This window comes from Perna viridis, chromosome 3, assembly GCF_037379345.1.
Source record: "Perna viridis isolate PV_CMFRI_1.1 ecotype Kerala chromosome 3, ASM3737934v1, whole genome shotgun sequence".
NCBI classification, from domain to species: Eukaryota; Metazoa; Mollusca; class Bivalvia; order Mytilida; family Mytilidae; genus Perna; species Perna viridis.
In genome coordinates, this window is record NC_142447.1 from 26,071,130 (window position 1) to 26,092,004 (window position 20,875).

At 34.8% G+C, this 20,875-nt stretch overlaps 1 protein-coding gene across 2 annotated transcripts; it reads left to right on the forward strand.

Moving 5' to 3' along the window:
• Positions 1-1,328: 1,328 nt before the first annotated feature.
• On the forward strand, positions 1,329-19,356 carry LOC148621611 (uncharacterized). Of its 2 annotated transcripts, XM_088576167.1 has the most exons (10): positions 1,329-7,093; positions 9,804-11,485; positions 12,628-12,849; positions 13,166-13,349; positions 13,670-13,702; positions 14,910-15,032; positions 15,337-15,539; positions 16,678-16,843; positions 17,548-17,676; positions 17,851-19,356. In XM_088576167.1, exons 1-10 carry the CDS (start codon positions 1,903-1,905, stop codon positions 18,333-18,335), a joined length of 8,418 nt encoding a protein of 2,805 aa, XP_088432293.1. In that variant the 5' UTR covers positions 1,329-1,902; the 3' UTR covers positions 18,336-19,356. The 2 variants fall into 2 exon arrangements, with proteins under 2 accessions (XP_088432293.1, XP_088432294.1); XM_088576168.1 differs by lacking the exon at positions 13,670-13,702.
• Positions 19,357-20,875: the final 1,519 nt, after the last annotated feature.

Here is a 20,875-nt window from a genome sequence, read left to right on the forward strand (position 1 = left end):
CAATGTAAATTGCCCCTTTAATACAACAGGAGGTTTTAGCAACCATAATTTATACAGGGCACATGCCCTGTATTAATTCTGGCCCTGTATAAAGTAATTTGAGAAGGTATCAGCAAACTTGGTATATTAATATAGATCTATATAGAAAAGAACAGTTGGGGTGAATAAATGCATCAAGAGATCTGGAGTGTTACAGTCTTCACTAGGAAATATGTCATACTGAGCTGTATTTAAAGGTTTGTACAGATAACTCCTGTTATTTTAAGTTATCAGTTAATAAAGGGATCATAAAATGGTTATTTTCATATTAATCCTGTATTATGTCCTCGTACAGTCGTATTGGGTTTCGACCACTTGTATTGGCCCTCGGCTTCGCCTCGGGCCAATACAAGTGATCTCAACCCAATACGACTGTACTTGGACATAATACAGGATTAATATGAAAATAACCATTTAATAACCCTATAATATTGATGCACAATTGAAAACACTATATGTGGGTATCACATTTTGCATAGATATGCGTGAGTTCACCGATACTTTTTGTTAGCCTAACTGCAGTATTTGGCTGAAATCAATGGTTTGATCGTTTAACTAATAACCTTCGTGCAATTTATCAACATGCTGTGTTTGAATCTTTCAGAAGTTTTCACTAGCTTATTCTGAATTTATGAACCATGGATTGACGAGAATTTTTATTACTACAGTATACGAAATATAATGTCAGAAATTTGACAGAAATTATTAGAGAAAAATATCCCGCTCTGCGTACAGGATGAAATCTTGATTAAAAAAAAAAACAGTCAGGAGCAGATAAAAGAGAAATAGGAAAAAGACGACATCAAGAAGACAAAATGCAACAAACTAGACCAAATCCGACTTTACTCAGACTCAGTAACCTTATTTACCGATATAAGAAGATAACTAAATTTATATAAAAAAGAGAAGTTGTTTTTTTCCCCCGTCAAAGTTCAAACGGAACGGAACTAACGAAAAATAGAACAGAGAGGACTGTAATTGACTGGTAGTTGAATTACAATACAAAACACAAGAATGGCTTCAATATTCCTGTTTGTTTGACGAACACCTTAAAATAAAAAAAAAGATGATTTTTTTTTATAATTAATAATATAAAGGAGATCAGGAAGATGTTTCCATAGTGATGCATGATTTATTTAAAGTTTCATTTTATGCATGTTTTATCTTCTGGAGAATTTACACAATTGCTAGTAATTTATTGACATATCTACGGAACAATACCTACAATTGCTATTATTTAATATGTGTTAATATAAGTGACAGAATATGTCCAAATTATATAACATTGGTTTACCTGTGCATAGGATTACATACAAATAAATGTCAAAAGCATCCACTGGAAATGAAGATCAGTGTTTCATTTTTTTTAACCTATCTAGGTTAGGGAAGGACTAAAGAAAGACAGGATAAGACAATTATATGGAAAGGAATATTTCAAGATCTTATGGTCATAAAAACAGGACGTCATTTGTATATTTATGTATAAATATATCGGCTTTTACGAGCGTGAGATGTCATAAATATTTGGCATAATTCTAACAGAAATTTGTATCAACTAGTTAAACAATGGTATGTGCAAAGGTGACCGCTTGTTTTACAACATCCATATAACAATGTCCAATTAAATTATTACGGTGACATTAGAACGAGAAAAGATGATAAAATTTGTGTATTCGTAGGAGAATCTCATTTTGCTATGCGTGGTCGAGGTGAGGAGTAGTTTCAGTCTTATGACTTATCTGAATTGTTGCGGCGAAATTTGCGTTAATTGAGTGATTAACATAGCTATTAATTTTCCATCGAACACATTCAGATTTGTTATGCATAAAGACGTGATTGGAATAAAGTGAGAATTTATAAATTATGTCGGGAAAGAAATATAAAGTAGCTAGAGCTTATTCGTTACGTGTGCTGAAGGATGATAGCCCAACAGGAACTTACCGCAAGATTTCGGATGATGTGATCACTGCGCGAAATCCACGCGTTAGTAGACCGTTGAGTTTTGCATATGGCGAAAAAGACATAAACATATTAAGAAGATATAACGGAGAAAAAAATGATGTGCTGGACAATAGAAACAAAAACGCCCTTACTTGGTCCGGAGAAACTCCTTTTAGAGCTGAATCGTGCAGAAGTTTAGACGAAACGCCACCACAGCTATCGATATCCGCAGATATAAATGGTGATACAGAACTTTTACCGTTTGACTTAGACAAGAAAGGTGAAATAGAATTACAAAAGGACGAGGAACCTAGTCAACCTCTATCAAAGGAAAGGAAAGACAGTAGTTCAAGTTCTAGTAGTGACAGCGAGAGCAAGAAAAAGAAATCAAGTGAAAGAAAAAGTTCAAGCTCTAGCTCGTCGTCTCATTCTAGTAGGGACGTTTCGAAATTGAACGGCAATGACGACCGTCTTTCCAATCTGGAAATTTTGATAAGTCCAGAATCTGCAATATCCGTCCAAGCAACAAATCAAATCCCGGAAATATATCAGGATACTGGCTCTCAGGAATACGACACAGCAGACAGACGTCATACAGTGTATGAGACTCCATGGGATAGCGGTAAGGAAAACAATATTGATATTGATATAAAATATTCTGAACATGACACTTCTGTAGGAAGTATCGAAGACGAAATAATTGACCACGTAAAAACACCTTTAGTAAACAGAGAGCTTTTACCTGAAATAATAACTGCATCTCCCGGTGAAAAGTCAACTATTCGCAGAAATTCCTCCACTTCTAGCAAAAACAGCCAACATAGTCAAACCTCCACTGAAAATAACATAGCATCAAGCATTTATAGCGCAACCCCACCTTTACCAACATCCTCACCACCAGAAATCATGGTCGACTCGCCACCCGAATCTATAGAAGTGGAAGTAATCAAAGACCAAATCAATCTACAACCAATACAAGATAATGAAGAGCTTCTTGGGGAAGAAAATGTAGATGACTCTTCAAAAAGACTTTCAGTTACATACTATGGCCCGGTTTATATGCACGACAATGTCCTTATCATGCCAACATCAAACTCACAGTTCTCAGGGGGAGACAAGTCATATGAGAATGGGATGATTTTCCAAGGTCAAATAGAGCTAGAGTATGTTCCTCAAGATCAGTACGATCTCAATTCTTCGAAAACGTCAGACACTGACGAGTCAGAATTAAATACATCCAATGCCCCAGAAATATCCAACATCAAAATAAGCTTGTCAACAGACAATACTGACGGTGAAGATGTAAATGATTCTATAATCCCCGTGCCTGTTATTACTGCCGAGTTCATCACGCCATCAGAATCATTTCCACCGAAGGTATCTGACAACCTAATTGATAAGAGCAAATCTAGTCAGTCATCTTCTAGTTCATCTTCTAGTTCAAGCTCATCCGATTCCGAGTCGGAGAAAGAAGACAAATCAGAAAAGCCAGAAGGCCAAAACAAGAAAATCGACCATGATTACGCAAACATTATAATACCTGATCCCGACTTACGGGATGACACTAAACAATCTACCTCATCATCTTCTGAAGATGAACGCAAAAATCAATCACCAATAAACCAAGAAACGCCCGATGAAATTACAATAGTTGACACACAAACTGATCCAATCGAATTCGAAGTCAGTGGAACTATCTTAGAACCAGTCATTGAGCTGTCTACATCCAATGTTTCTCATTTAAAGCCACTAAACCAAACTTTTCTAAAATGTGATCCCTCAGTATACATTACACATGAGGTTGAAGACTCCCCGAAAGAAGTCGAAAATACTGAAATTACGGAAGAAATTAAAAACATAGTGGACGAACCTCAACCTCATGTTAAAAGATATGAAAAGATACAAAGGTCGAAATCTAGTTCAAGTTCAAGTTCAAGTTCAAGTTCTTCAAGTTCATCTGAATCAGAAGATGAAAAGACAAACAACTGTTCTTTAGTTGATCAAAAGATTAAGCGAAACGAATCTAGTTCGTCTGACTCAAACCACGAAACAAAAGAAATTGTACCAGAAACAACACCATCCTCAGTACCAATAATTAAAGAGCAACACAAGTCAACCTCATCTAGCTCTTCTGAATCAGGTCACGAAGTAAAAGATGTTCAAGAACCAAAAACGCTTGCAAATCAAATAGTTATAGAACAAAAGTGTTCGTCTAGTTCTTCTGAGTCTGATCACGAAGCAAAAGATGTTCAAGAACCAAAACCGTACCCAGATCCAAAAGCCGTAAAACAAGAGCGTAAATCAAGCTCGTCTAGTTCATCTGATTCTGATAAAGAAACAAAGAAACCAATTTCATCTATAAAACCATTTGTTAAAGAAGAAAAATGCAAGTCCAGTTCATCTAGTTCCTCTGAATCTGATGACAACACAGAGAAAAAAGTTAAAGAACCTTGCCCTTTTACAGAATCTACGGTAATAGAACCAAATCACAAGTATAGTTCATCTAGTTCATCTGAATCTGATCACGAAATGCAAAAAACAAAACCTCGCACGGAACAAGTAATTATAGAACAGAAGCACAAATCGAGTTCATCTAGTTCTTCGGAGTCTGATAACGAAACAAATAAAAGGGTTCAAGAACCTTCTTCTCCAGAACCTACAATAAAAAAGATAAAGCGTAAGTCTAGTTCTAGTTCATCTGAATCTGATCACGAAACGAAGAAACCCAAACATCCCAAGGAAAAACCTGTCATAGAACAAAAGCACAAATCAAGTTCATCTAGTTCTTCGGAGTCTGATAACGAAACGAAGAAAAGGGTTCAAGAACCTTCTCCTTCTCCAGAACCTACAATAACAGAGATAAAGCGTAAGTCTAGTTCTAGTTCATCTGAATCTGATCACGAAATGAAGAAACCCAAACATCCAAAGGAAGACCTTGTCATAGAACAAAAGCACAATTCAAGTTCATCTAGTTCTTCGGATTCTGATAATGAAACAAAGAAAAGGGTTCACGAACTTGCTCCTTCTCCAGAATCTATAGTAACAGATATAAAGCGCAAGTCTAGTTCCAGTTTATCTGAATCTGATCACGAAATGAAGAAACCCAAACATCCAAAGGAAGATCCGGTCATAGAACAACAGCGCAAGTCAAGTTCATCTAGTTCTTCAAGTCGTGATGATGCACAACACTGTTTTACAGATAAAGAATGTCATAAGCCAGAGATCATAGTGAGTGATGACAGAACACACGAACCTGAACCGACACCTATCATAATTGAGAAAAAGACAACACAAAACGATTCCAGCAGTTCAAGTTCCTCCGAATCTGATGATGACACAACGGAAGCAGAAAAGGAACCAATAAAACCCCACGAGAAAGTTGGTCGGAAATCTAGTTCAAGCTCAAGTTCATCTAGTTCATCTGAATCAGATGACAACAAAAAGGAGAAATGTCCAGTTACAGAGAAAACAACCGAGGGGACCGTACAAACAGCAAGATCAAGGTCCAGTTCATCTAGTTCATCTGCATCAGACGCTGAGAAGACAAAACTTAACGATAACGATCGCGGGGATACTGAATCCAAGAATGACAATTTACAAATTGTTGTCCGAACACCTAGTCCTATTGAACAAAAGACTAAACGAGGCGATTCAGCCATTTCTAATTCATCATCAAGTTCTGAGGATGACAGTGACATACAGAAAAAAGGTTCAGACAGCAATGATAAAAATGTTGATTGTAATTCAGTTGGGAATACTTTGAAAGATGATGACTCATGTAAACCGGTGTCGTCAAAAACTGAAGAACAAGAGAAAGAATCCGGCTCATCCAGTTCCTCCGAATCAGATGAAGATAGAAAGATAAAAGGAAATATTAATATTAATTCTATACCAAAGTCTCCCAAGGATGAAACACTGGTTGTATATGAAAAAGTACCATCTGACCAAGATATAAGGTCAAGAAAATCTAATTCATCTAGCTCGTCTAGCTCGTCTAGCTCTTCAGAGTCTGACGATGAAAAGCCTAAATCGAAGAAGAACAACACTAAAAAGCCTGATACAAATGAAAGCGCGAAAAAGTCTAGTTCATCGAGTACGTCAGAGTCTGATTCTGAGAAAAAAGGAAAAACTGGTAGCATTGGAAAAGTCTTTTCAGAGATGTTGCCTGCATCTAGCAAGATTATTGATATTGAACAACCGACATTTCCGAATTTTGAGACGCCGACAGTTGATAAAGACGACACTATAACACTGATTAAACCGACGGTTTCCATAGAATCCGATATCAAATATGGTGAAACAAGTAATATCAACAACTTTCCAAGTGTGTCAACTCCAGACATCATACCAGAAGGCAACGTTCAAGTTGAAGCAGTGATCTTGCCAAAAGCCGACTCTTTACTCGAGTCTGTAAATGATGAAATTATTATCGATCCGATGTTGATAAAAAAGCCCGAAAACTCTGACGACAAAACACATAAGAAAAGTAGGTCGTCGTCTTCCTCGTCATCCTCATTAAGTTCGTCTGATTCTGAGTCGTGTGATAAAAAGAAACAAGATAGTGCACCAGCAAAGTTAAAGACCATGCCTATTGCAGAGGTGGATATTTCGAAGGTGAAAGAACTAGCACCCGAACCAGACGTGCAGGTAAATATAGAACATGGAAATAAAAACAACAGTAGTACTGCTGGCACTGCAGATTATGAAAAACAAAACGCGTTTGAGAATGACCAGCCCCTTGTAAAGATAAAAACACCCCAGTCAGAGGAAGTGTCACTGGAAATACCAGAGAATTACATGCCATACGTCCCTGACAAAGAAGCAGATATGGTAATTGAGCAAACATCTCCAGAAATATTTAAAGATTCTCAAACAGACGAACCAACGCCTAAAGAAAATAAGAAAGGCAAAAAGACGAAAGACTCGGGCAAAAAGAAGCCGGACTTCAGCTTAAAAATACCAGAAAAGATAACTTCTCTTGTGCACAAACTATCATTCAAAGGCGGCGACAAAGGATATTCCAAATCACATGAAAACCTTAACATCGCAGAACCGATAGTTAGTGAAAAAGTTACAGGAGTTCAGACCATGCCCGTTACAGCATCAAAACTGGGTGAGTTCATTTTTTTTCATATCTTTGATATACTCGAAACTTATCTTTAACATGTCTCGCTTTGGGTTACAGGTCTGTACATGTAAAAATTTCGTATGTTTTACTATGTGACACATGTTCACGTTAAACTAAGCTACAGCAATTAGCTCAAGATGATTCTTTCCTTCAGCTCTTACGTTTAAAGTTCATTTTACGTAATAGGAAAACAATTTGTTTCTACCATGGTAACCTTTAAAACAACATTCTAGAAAAGGTCAAATAAGAGTACATTCATTATGATAAGAAATAATAACCATTGAGTCTATGTGGTATTCCGATTGTTGTTAGTCCCTAAAAACACCAGTTGTAAACAATAGACTATTTACAGCCATTGCAATTATTTTGTCTCCACCTTTTGATGTTTTATAAAGCTGTACTTTTCATTGACATTGAAAGACTTCGAAAGCAAATACATAAAAAAACACATGGTAAGAAAAAAAAAAACTACTACATTTTATGATCTATTAGCCCCCATGGGCATTTATGTTTTTGCCACCTAATGATCTAACGTCATTATTTTATAATAGTGTATACCAGACATTATAATAGATTACTCCCACACACGTAATAAGTCAACTTATCTTCTGGCTTTTATTCTTCACGTTTGCCTTATTCTAGCGTTTTATACTAGTCCGTAGTGGACCTTTTTATATCCTTATTTTTCACATGCATCAACGAAATATTGTCAAAATTGTATACATTCATTTAGACAAGATTACAATTATTTTTATACACTGCCACCAATATAGAATTTTCTAGTAATCTACATAAAAAGGGAAAGTAACAAAATTAATACATTTGAATACTGGTTTCGTCTAAAATGGAAGAAAAATGATTTTTAAAATTTGAAGTGCTTTCTGTGCCAAGAAATGCAAGGCTATGAAAACAGGTTTTCTTGCAGATTGAATGAATGTAACAGGTTTAAGATGCTGTCTTAAAAAAAAACTATTTCTATATATGAAAGGCCTTCGTGTTGTTAATTATCTTCACGTTAAAGAATACATCATCTTTATTTTGAACAAACCGCTAATTCATCATAAGACATGAAACAACAAATTATTACGAAGTTTTCATTTTTTTAACAGAATTAAGTATTTCTTCACGGTTTTCGCACGAAAGGTGCTGGTGAACTCAAGCGTTATCAAAGGAGCACGAGATGACGTTTATGTATTGCTTAGTAAGTTAGAATGCTTTAGGGACCTCTTTTCCACAACTTATTTCTGTATCGGGTCGAAGTTAATGTTACCTGTCACAATAGTGGAAACAAAATGTTCGTTTTATAATTATTCACTAATTGCTTTTTGTGTCTATAAAAAGAAGTTTATAATATTAATTTGTATTTGAGAAAAATCGCTACTTTAACACACACATACAACAGACGAACGGACGGCATGACAGACATACAGACATCTGTATATCATAATACACCCATCAAAGAAGAGTCATTGGACTTGTATATCAATGATATACTTTGTGCATTTATATCATGTATTTAAACAGGACACTCTTTTTTTGGATTTGCATGATTTTTAAAAAAACGTACAATTCAACAATAGTGGACTTTTTTGGCCTTCCTAAAAAAGTACAAGCAAAAGTATGTGTCTTAATCATGACACTCTGAACATTAATATTTTTCTTTGAATTATATTTTGATTTTTTTAACCACCTCGAAATAATTAGTGAATTTGTTTCATTGTTACTACACGAATATGTGACACGTTCTCGGTTTCGTTCGATTTGATTTGAAGAAAGATCATATCTTAAATTAGTGCTTGTCAAACCTAAAAATAAAAAAAGGGGATGTTTCCTCGGGCCATACGCCGTACCTGGTGTTTACGTGACCTGGGATTTGAGAATTGTTTATCTGTTTGGATATTTAGAAGTAACCATTGTAAAGATATAACAGTTTGAAAACCACTTTGATAAAGATAGTCATAAAATGATAAGTAAACGTTACAGGTATCTGCAAACACTCAAGACATGCTCAAATCAAATAAATAATTATACCTACATGTTATCATATACTTCAGTTCTTATCTAATGTGGACTCTGGCGACAATTTCCAACTGACATTTGTGAGAGTTCTAAGTTCATTAAATTTTAAAATATGTACATTGAAATGAAATTGGGTAGGCCGATATTTACTTAGAATGTGTTATGGGATCCTTTGAACATATGTGCAGCTGATATCCTGAACCTTGATGCGTTACTACTGTTTAAACAATACACATTTATTTTTTTGCCCGGTGAAAGTTTAAAACAGCTCACAATTTCGTTGATTTTATGCATCGAGGCCTCCTTTCTTTTAACTGATAAATCACCTTAGCTAATTCACCATTGAAGCTACGACTGTTCGATAGCTAGGTATAATGGATGTAAATTTCTGTTTATTTATTCATTCCGTTGCTTTCTAGAACTAATTGTAGATTTAATCAAACGTATTTAAGCAAATAAATCATTCACACCCAGCATTGCCGTCAAGCTTCACATAAAAGTAAGTTCTCAATTTGTTCCAACCTTTAACTAGTTCTATAAAAAAAATGTTAAAAAGTCCATCGCACGATAAATGGTTAATGCTAGTCATGTTTTTTCATGATCTTAACTGTTTACATGTATCATAATTTTTGTTTATCATACACAGCTAAAATACATTTTTTCATTGTTATTGCAGATTCAAAAGACACAAAACAGAAAACAACAAAGAAAAGAAGCCATTTCAGAAAGAAAGAGAAGCAGAAATCTAAGTCTTCCTCCTCGTCATCGTCGTCGTCCTCATGTAGTGACACAGAAGACGAGAAGGACGCGAAAAAGGTTGACATGAAGAAAGACAAGCAAATACAAGTCAACGTTTTCAAAATTGATTTGAAAACGAATAAGATAAAGCAGCCTGATGGAAGTCAAACTAAGCGAAAGAAACCTAAATCAGTGGCAACGCCTCCGTCCACACCAGAATCTCCTTTCGATAAATTATCACATTTGTTCCATAGAACTCATAAGGCTAAGATAACGGACCCAAAACTGGACGCAAAGAAAGTTGAAAAAGAAAAGAAGAGAGATACAAAGAAAAGTAAGCAAAAGATAACACCATCGTTGATTGGAAGTAGTACCTCACATACTCCAACAGACGAAAAGGCGTTGCAATCAACACCAACGGTAGCAACCGGGAGTGCCTCTTCTTCATCTTATGACGGTAAGCATCTACCATTGTCTTCAACAGATGAGAAAACACGGGGTAATATCTCATCTCCCGATACACCTAGAAAAATTGATACTGATGATCAAAGTCCTTTTAAGACTCTGCAAGAATATGCTAAGTCTCTAGATCGACACATTGATAGAACTAAAAAAGAATTTTCAAGTTCTAGGTCAGATATTGAATTGGACAAAAACTCCGATGATGATAAGATTGAACCAGTTCGAATTCCAAGTCCGCTTGAAGACATTATTGTTGAGCATAAAATTGAAAAAGTTGAAACAGCACGAGACCCTGGTTTTAAACCGTTATTTCCCGATATCCCGTGCCTGGAAAAGAGGACTTCATTATCGTCACTTGAGAAAGAAATTGTTGTGGAACAACCAACATCGTCGGCTGATGAACTAGATTCTTCCATCCAAAACTCCACTTTTGACATGGGAGATATAGGTAGAGAGCCATTAGTTGATACACCAGATGACAATAAAACATGGAAATCTTTAAGTGAGCAATCAAAACTAAGAAGATCAAAGAGTTCATCGTCATCATCTTCATCGTCGTCATCTTCATCTGCTGACTCAGTGAAGGCAGCAAAGGATAAATCACATGGACAACCCTTCGATGCCGATGTGCAAATTGTAAAGAAAGCAGAAATCCCAAAGAAAATTGACAATCTAGATGGCACTACTAGTCAGGACAATATAGAAAAAATTGTTCAAGAATCACTGAACACAGAACCGAGTCGAGTTTCGGTCGATCTATCGACCTCTTCGCCAGATATAATTCATAGAAGAGAACTTTCCATTGACACCACAGAGGCCTTGCAGACGTTAGACAATTCCATCATTGCAGCAGAACAACCCTCACCAAAGCATAAAGGGCATTTCGTGGTTGTCGCTATAGATTTCGGAACAGCGTATAGTGGATATGCATTCAGTTTTACCCGGGACCCAGACAGTATTCATATGATGAGGAAATGGGAAGGTGGGGATCCTGGAATTATCAACCAGAAAACACCTACAACCATGCTGTTGACTCCAGATGGGTCTTTCCATTCTTTTGGTTACAGCGCAAGGGACAACTATCATGATATGAGCAAGGAACTGGCACAAGAATGGTTGTACTTTGACAAGTTCAAGATGACTTTTCACACCGCAACAGTGAGTTTTAAAAACTAAGTTAAGTAAAATTGCGATTTTAAAGAAAAAAAAAGACAAGTTTAAAAGAGAGCTTAAAAAGTGATATTTATATAAGCATTTTATTCATTACTAGTAAACTAACGCTTTCAAAGTTTTTTTTGTAGTTATAAAACATGTTTTGTCTATTAGTATATGGGTGTTACAACAAAGGCTGGGAAATGAAACTAAGTCTTCATTGTAACTTATAAATTATGCCTTGACATGCTCCTTGTATCTAGTTATTACGGATCTACAAATGTTGAACGACAATTTAAGCTTGTTTATTATGATGTAAAGATAGATTCGAATTGATTCACTGATTTAATAAAGCTGTATGTAGTAATATATGATGATGCATTTGAATATCAAATTAACATTACTGGGTATAAAGTACAAACATCGTTTGTTTTAACACCTTTGATCTTTGATGTGCATTCTTTGCATTCTTGTTCATTTTACTATAAATTTACACAAAATATTCAGTATTTTTCCCTTGATAAATTATTTTAAGTTTATTGTTTTAATTATGCATAAAGGACATTTTAATCACCGTATTTTTTTCTTGTTTAATTGGCGAAAACAAAAATGAAGTGTTATGGCTATTTTTAATGACTAGAAAAATATCAAGTATTGTTTTGTTTTTGTTTTTTTTATGTGTTCAAATTGAATAACTGACCTAATCATATGGTTCAAAGCTGAATTTTAGCATAATGGCCGAAATGATTAATCATATTTATGATATGAATAATAATAAGTGGAACATGTATAGCCACATCTAAATGGTAAAAGGAACCCAATACAAATAAAACGAAGGGAGGGAGGCCCAGATGTTCGGTCTGAGGGGCATCTAGCACGAACTGAGTGGGAAAAACACCAAATGCAAACCCAGACTAAGGAGAGAAGTCACTTTCAAAATACTGATCTTGAATTTTGTGTATTAGTGATATTTCTATTTGTCAATTTAATTGTTTATCTCTCTACTAATAAATGGAAAACTGTAGTAAAATAAACAATCTATCAAATATTGAATAAATATACATTTTTATTTTAATTACTCTTATTAATCTAATAAAATATTGACGGTTTTCAAAATGTAACTAAGAGTAATACGAACTCTTCTCTAGGACCTAACAACTGAAACTATGTTAACGGCAGCAAATGGCAGACCGTATCCTGCTTTGAAAATTTTCACCTACGCTCTCAACTTCTTTCGTGATCATGTGATCAAAGAACTGTCCGACCAATCAGGTGTCAGGATCCTAAATGAAGACATCAGATGGGTAGTATGCGTACCTGCAATATGGAAAGCACCAGCTAAACAGTTCATGCGACAAGCAGCTTACAAGGTATAAACCACATCAAACTTTTCAAGCCTAGATTTTTGTTCCTTTGTTCCTTCATTTCTACGTTTTATTCCATACCAAAAGAAAAAAAGAGACAGTGCATTCAATGAGAATTATAAGATATATTTTATAAACATATCAACCTTAGTTGAACTCAATAGAAAAGGAAACGTACATGCAGGACCCTGGTGTAGATTTTCATGACCAACTAAATTGTTGAACCACAAAAACAAAAAAACAAAAACAAACAAACAAACAAACACATGCAAAAAATAATGAAGCAATACGGGGTTGAAATATAAACCATCTTAATATTTAGGCTGGAATCGCATCCGAGGAATGCCCAGACCAGCTGTTGATAGCACTAGAGCCAGAGGCAGCGTCAATCTTTTGTCGAAAGCTGAGAATGCACCAACTTGTTCTTGAGGAACAACGCCCCCTACAGTCACCTACAAGGAGTGAACCCGTAAATCTGGACGATGCCTTTGAAGTTTCTAATCAAGGTAACATTGTTCAGAGGTGTAAATAAACGGTGATCCTTATTTATTGTTTTTATTGGTTTTCATTTGAAGTTTAAACCTCCGAAACAGTGTTTATTTTGGCATTTTGGTCATTTTCTTCTTGCTTTTTTTCATATAAGAGGCATAAAGGCAGTTAGTGCTTGTTTCTTTTATCATGAGACAGTTAGCATCTACCTTAAGTAAGCTGCTTTCGGGATAAGTACATTTTTATTGCATATATTTTATGTCATGGGAGTGCATACTAGAGTTTTACTATAAAACATGCAAATTTATTTAAATTTTATTCTTTGTTTTTCTTCCAGTGAACGAGTTTTCCATAGATATGATTCTTCGAGGTATTTCAATATTTTGAGCCTGTTCTCTATTCTATCTTGTCCTAAACTTACTCATCTATGAATGACAGTATGAAGCATGTTAACTTTACTTCCATTTGTAACCTATCTGAAGTTTTATTTATTGTACCCTTACATTTCTTACTGTCAAAACCTATCTATATATATCCAGTGTGTAACTGGCTAATATAGCCAGTAAGATATACCACTTTTCCCAAACGTATATTCTATGACAAATCTTCTTCACAAAGCAGTAATACCGTTATTTTTATAGGCATAGTCATTTTAGTTATTGACCAATCATATTCTCAAGTGACAGAAGCCTTTTCCTGAATTTTGACCCATTTTAGTCATTTTTTTATGTGTTTGTACAAAATCCCCAAAAGTGACTAAAGCTTTTGAAATCCTGACCAAAACACTGTTAATGTGGTAAGTGACATAATGATACAATGATGTGCTTTAGTCTTCCTTGATATTGTAGTAATTCTTACCTTGTGAAAAACTGTTTGCCCCATACTAAGTTCTCAAAATCAAATTGAGACTCAAAGTCTGTCATGCTAGATTGATCACTCTCTTTGTAACACTGCTTCTCAAATGAGAATGCTACCATTGACTTGGTTCAGGAACTATCCTACATACTTTGATTTTGCGTTTAGTCAGAACTTGGAAATAACTTATGACCAATATGATCTTGTAACATGACATCCAAAACTATGTGCAAGTATGAACGTCATCAGGTAATGAAACTACATATATAAGACACTTTATATTCCAGTTTTTAAAAAAGCAAAGCTAAATAAAAACGTTTCATTTCACGTTTTGATGCCGATGACGTCATTAGTTTGAAGGAGTAATCATGGGAACCAAGGTTGTAGCGGTAATCAAAAGAATGTAATCCAGGGACAAAGACCAGACATGGAAAACAGACATACACGACAAAGAACATAAAGTAACTAAATTCATACATACAAAGTAACAAAAGCAAATGAGCAACTCGGACTCCACTTAAAACTGGGAGCATGGACCAGGTGCACCGGTAGGGTAAGCGTCCTCTGCTTTTCTAGAAACACCCGCCGAGTTGCTCATAGAAAGTCATGTACAATGTAATATGAGAATCCATTGCCAACTTACATAGTTTTGGTTTTCTGTGGGTGATATGATGTAATGATGCTATACAATAATTAAAATAAATGTAAATTTTAATCTTCAGGAACTCGTTATATAGTGGTTGATTGTGGTGGAGGAACGGTGGACATCACTGTACATGAGCTAGATACCACGGGCAAACTAGCAGAGCTTCATAAAGCTAGCGGTGGACCATATGGGTCTATTGGTATGTATTGGTTGTACATATTATACACATCGGAAGAAAATATACTAATAATTTGATTTTTTTTTATGTTTTAACATAACTGCATCTACATTGTATAAAATGTAACTACATGTACATTGTAAAAAAATTACTGATGTGCTTACTGGAAAATATTCCGATGTTCGCATTACTTTCAGTATAATTCGCGTATAATAGTGCATGGCTTGTAATATCTTAGGACACTTAAATGTTTGACAAAAAATGTTCTATCTTACTCAGTTATAATCGACTGGCATTATTCTCTGGTTTATATTTCTTTCCTAAGGTGTTGATATGGAGTTTGAAAAACTAATGATGAAGATATTCGGAAAGAATATTATAGAGCAGTACAAGTTTAAGAGATCGGCTGGCTGGATTGACATGCTTGTAGCATTTGAATCGAGAAAGAGATCAGCATCTCCTGACAAGACCACACCTCTGAATATCGCGTTGCCATTTTCGTTCATAGATTACTATAGAAAACACAAGGTAGGCACATCATTGGCTGACACCACAAGAAAGTAAAATTGAGGCCTATTTCTACTTGTAGATAATTAATTCGCATGTTGGGTCAATCTATGTTGGAAAAGTATTTGGGGCTATAACTTCAGGTGAAAACCTATGTTAAGAAAATGAAAAAATAAACATAACTATGTCTTTCATGTTATGTATGTAAACTTGTTTTTTACTTTTATTTATTTAATGACATTAAAAAAATCGACCAGGAAATTTTAAGAGGATGTGCTATGAACGAGGAACTAAAGACTGCACGAAGGCCCAATCAATTTACCACCAAGCATTTTTACAAAAGTTTTAATAGGTTATTTCACTTAAAATATACATAAATGTCAAATGTTCAGGGTTTTTTGGTAACAATTACTATAACTGTCATTACGAATTTAAAGAGTTTTAAATTTAACAACCGAAAGACTACTAATTCTACCAGGAATGTTAGTTTATCATCTTATTATGGAAGAATATTATATCATTATTTATATCATATTGATAAGGGAATTTAGGATTGTTGACCAACAACAACGTACCCATTAGGTGGTGAAAAGAAATACCCAAAATCAAAATTATCAAAATAGGAAGCCAAAGGTTACAAGTGCTTTATGTATTTTAATTTAATGTCTCGACCAATGGACCCAAATTTGTTTTGCTTTGGTTCACATTTCATGGTTCACTGTACAATAATACATTGGAATGTTTATACCGAAAAATATCAGTCGGGGTCTGCATTTTGTTTGAGACCTTTTCTTCTTGTGTGTGTTTGTAAACCAATACTTGGGCAAAGGGATAAAGTTAACGTATAATAACTACTGTATACGTACTAATTTTTGCTGTTGACAGAAAACCGCGAAAAATAAAACACGCGAAATTGATTTTTAGCACTATATAACGCTAATGACTTTTTGAAACCGCGAATATTGATACCCAGGAACATGTTCACTTGACAGAATCCGCGAAAATTAGCAACCGCGAAAATTAAACGTTTACAGTATATAAAACGAGAAAAGGTATGGTGAATGTGTGAAAGAGACAACAATCCCACCTGGATGAAAATGTCAGTACAAGGCCACCCTCGTTTTATATAACCCCTTATAACTCATTTTTAACATTTTAGCTTACTTCCATTGAAACTGCAATAAAACGATATGGAGATAAAGATGTCACATGGTCTTCACAAGGAATGCTTAGATTGGCCCCAGAAGCTATGAATAAGCTCTTTCGTCCGACTGTACAGAAAATCAAAGAAAAAATTGGCACCATCCTAAATAATAACATACCAGGTAAGTGCAGATTCTGAGTTGAAATGGAAAGACATTTTTGGCAATTTATTCTTAATTGAAGCTTTGAACCAACCGGCACAGCTAACTCATTTATAATGTCGAATGACGTCATACCAAAGAAAAGGCACATGACATTTACAGTGTTTGCTGCGGAATAACATAATTTAGTTGTAACAAAAAAATAAATGTTAGTAGGACATTTTAATTTCTTGTTTACAACACCCATGTTAAAAAAAACCAACAAAATTTCTCAATAATGGATTGTCATAATAGACCATAAAAGGTAGCCAATTGTACATTTTGTTTTTGGAAATAATCCAAAAGATATATCATAGTGCAGCAGCGTCATACACCTTAACTGACATATGTAGATTAAAATTACAAACAAGTCAAACATATAACTAAAAAACGTCATTTGAAGACTTCACTCGTTTATTATCTATAAGTGCTACATTCAAGGAAGTGATTCCATGAAGCAAATAACTACATATTGAAAACAAGAAACAAGAAACAAGTCTGACTTCGAATCACACGATATGGCATATCAATATAAAACGTCTGTCAAAATATTAAGTTGACAGTACATATAAGTACATTAAAGAAAACGTTGAAAAGGTAGAAAAACGGCAGGTGACACTATGATCATTACCTCCATAAGTGGGGTTATAAAATTATATGTGTACAAAACACGGTCTTCTTTGCAGATTTGAAGTATATGTTCCTTGTTGGAGGCTTTGCTGAATCCTCTATTGTACAAAATGAGATACGCCAAACTTTTGGAAACTCCATTCAGATCATCATTCCACAAGGGGTAGCCATGACCATTCTTAAAGGTATTTATTTATTGTGCGATTTTAGAGAATGTGTTAGATATATTCAATTGAAACTTCTATAGAAAAGCCTCAACTGCAGGCTAAAGAATATTTTTGAAAAAAAACCCCAAAAAACTTTTCAACAACCTTAGATTTTATTGGCAAAATCCTTTGAAATTTAAATTACTGTTACAGGTGCCGTATTGTTTGGCCTTGACCCAACCATTGTCAATGTCAGGAGATGCCCTTTGACTTATGGCGTCGGCGTTCTCAATCGATACAATCCTAAGAAACATCCGTTGAAAAAGAAGGTGTCGCGCCAAGGGATAGACTGGTGTACCGACATCTTCGATAAATATGTCGTAGTTGACGAGCCGGTTACAATCGGAGATATCATTTTACGTAGTTACACGCCGGCTCGGAAGGACCAAAGGTTGATTCAAATTAACATTTACTGCAGTGAAAATAAAGACCCAAAATTTATCACAGAACCTGGTGTATATAAAGTTGGAACAGTGACACTGCATTTATCGAATACCAGTGACGATGAATGCGACGTTCCAAAAAGAAGAGAGATTCAGACGCGGATGCAGTTTGGAGAAACGGAAATCAGAGTTTGTGCTCTTGATGTGTCTACGGGTGAAAATATTCAATCAACTGTTGATTTTCTCAGTAGATAATTCATTTTTATTTCCTTTTTCCCATCTTCACATCCTGTGTACAAGTATTTAGGTTGTGTCAAGTGCAGGTATGGTGAGATTGTACATTTTTATTTTCATTCTGTGATAGTAGTCCCAGCTGTAAGAACATGTTTATGTAGTAGGCACAGTAGATTTAATTTTTATATTATGTACTACAAATTACACAAGTAACAAATTATGGATGTAAGTTGATGAGCGTTAGATACATGTATTTCAGTCTTCTAGTAGTTATTATATAGTTTTTTAAGGTCTCTAAACATAATGATAGGGGAGAGTTTCTTTAATTGAAATTAAGTTATAATAGTTAAACAAAAAGGGATAACTTCGACCTACCCGTTTAAGGCTTTGACAGTTGCCAGAAGATGAACTTGGTTAGGGGATAATTTTAACGTGAATTTCAAGGCAGGAAAATGGAATGTGAAAAAAAATTTGGATGGGAAAACAGGTATTGGGGGTCAGGAATTTATTTTTCATTTTGTGATAAAAAGAAAAAAAAAGAAAAGAAATCATGTGTTATAACAACAAATATTGCACTTACACTCTGATATATGGGGATCGACTGGTATGTATGACATACAAGTCTACCCCATATATCAGAAAACTTCATATGGGTTATATAAATGCAATATTTGCTGTTATAGCACATTATTTCGTTATTTTTTTTAATTATTTTTTTTCATTTTAGTAATCAAAAACAAAAAAATTCCCGACCCCAAGTATCTGTGGGTGTGAAGTATTACCATAAGTGGTGAGAAAACGATACTTTGTTCAGTTTTATACTTTATTTAGTCCTTCATATAATGAATATTTTCTTCCTGTTATTAATTTCTTATTTACTGTTTTCGTTCCTTTATTTATTAAGTAAGCTAGTCATTATATATATTTTATATCGCCAAAGGAGGGTATCTTGAATTACCATGCTGATTTAATTATCTTCCTTGGAGTATGTATAAAATGTACTTATGTACCATAAATACCTCAATAAAAGAATAAAAATTATCGTTACAGTGTTTAAAGGTTAATGGCATGTTTGCGGTTTAAAGATTTCTGAAACAAAATATGACCCGCCCTTACAAATACACTGTGAAATATATCACCTAGTCGATGATTGATTTTTGTAGTGTTTTCGTTCAAATGCACAATTTACAGAAACTGCATGTTTTACATACTAGTAAGTTGATATGCTCCATCGATTTCCGTTGACCCAAGAGAAGCCCGCTTATTTTTTACGTCGAAAAATGAAAAAAATACCAAGAAATTAATAGAGTTCAATCAACTTTTGAGCAAATTCGTATTATTAACAAAACTGAATATAAAACATTTTTTTTCACATTTTCTTGAGGAAAACTTTGCCCCTTCTTTGTTAATCTATGGATCTGCCACTGGTCCCATCCAAATTATGCAAAACTCAAGCAAGTACATGGGAACAAGCAGGGGCGTAGCTAGGCTAAATGATGTATACACAAAACAAATCACTATGGTCGCGCCGACTTCGGAAATGTGGCATTACGACAGGGGTCTGAGGCCAATTACCATTTTCTGGCACTTCAGTTGCTGTTAGAAAAAATATATTTCAATGACTTTGACTACCTTTATCACGAGGCTCCAATGAACTTTTTCAGTTTTTCATCGATCCATGTTTTCATCCATGGATAGCCTGTAGCTGCAAACAACCAGGGTGAAAAATAATAATCCACGGCAAAAAACATGACGTGTCCTTAATGAACGTTAAGGTGTTTCCATCTGCACCATGAAAACTGATTTATTCAGCGTGTCATACTTTTACTTTCCTCTTTCGTCTACCCCGAACTTGAGTTTTTTTTTAGTTTTTATGAGCAACTCGGTGGATGTATCTAGAAAAGCAGAGGACGCTTACCCTATCGGTGCACCTGGTCCATGCTCCCAGTTTTTTAGTGGAGTCCGAGTTGCTCATTTACTTTTGTTACTTGTATGTATTATCTTAGTTACTTTATGTTCTTTGTAGTGTTTGTCTGTTTTACATGTCTGATTTCCGTTAGAATCTTGGTTCCCTTGATTACTCTTTTACATCTATAATGGGCAGTGATCCATTTGTTACATTTCTCCGTCTCATAAATGTATTATGGAATGGGGTTCATTTTTATTAGATCGATCCATACATGGTAGGTTAATTATAATGGTGAACTTTATCCCATATTTCTGACATTAGACTGTACTTTTCACTGTCACTAAAGAAACCAGACTTATATATGTGTTAGGATAAAGTGGAGAAAAACCTTCTTTTTTTGCCATTTTGAAGTTTGTGCAATATATAACTTAAGGGAAGTAAATCAAGAAACGTACGCAGATTGAAATCCGTAATTCCGGTTTTAATATTACATTACATATTGCATTACATATGATAATATAACAGGAATGGAAATTATTGGCATAGAAGAAAAAAATATCATTATGTCAAAGAAAGAACAACCCATCCTAGATGAATTAGTATTTAAAATCAAAAGGTACCACCTTAGACTGGTATTCTGCAGCAAAAGACT

Bases quoted from the DNA above. Each gene is read 5' to 3' on its own strand.
- LOC148621611 (XM_088576167.1), top strand. From the start codon at position 1,903: ATGTCGGGAAAGAAATATAAAGTAGCTAGAGCTTATTCGTTACGTGTG. The intron at 7,094-9,803 runs GTGAGTTCATTT...TTGTTATTGCAG, and splicing joins CGTTACAGCATCAAAACTGG to ATTCAAAAGACACAAAACAG. The intron at 13,703-14,909 runs GTATTTCAATAT...TTTAATCTTCAG, and splicing joins CATAGATATGATTCTTCGAG to GAACTCGTTATATAGTGGTT.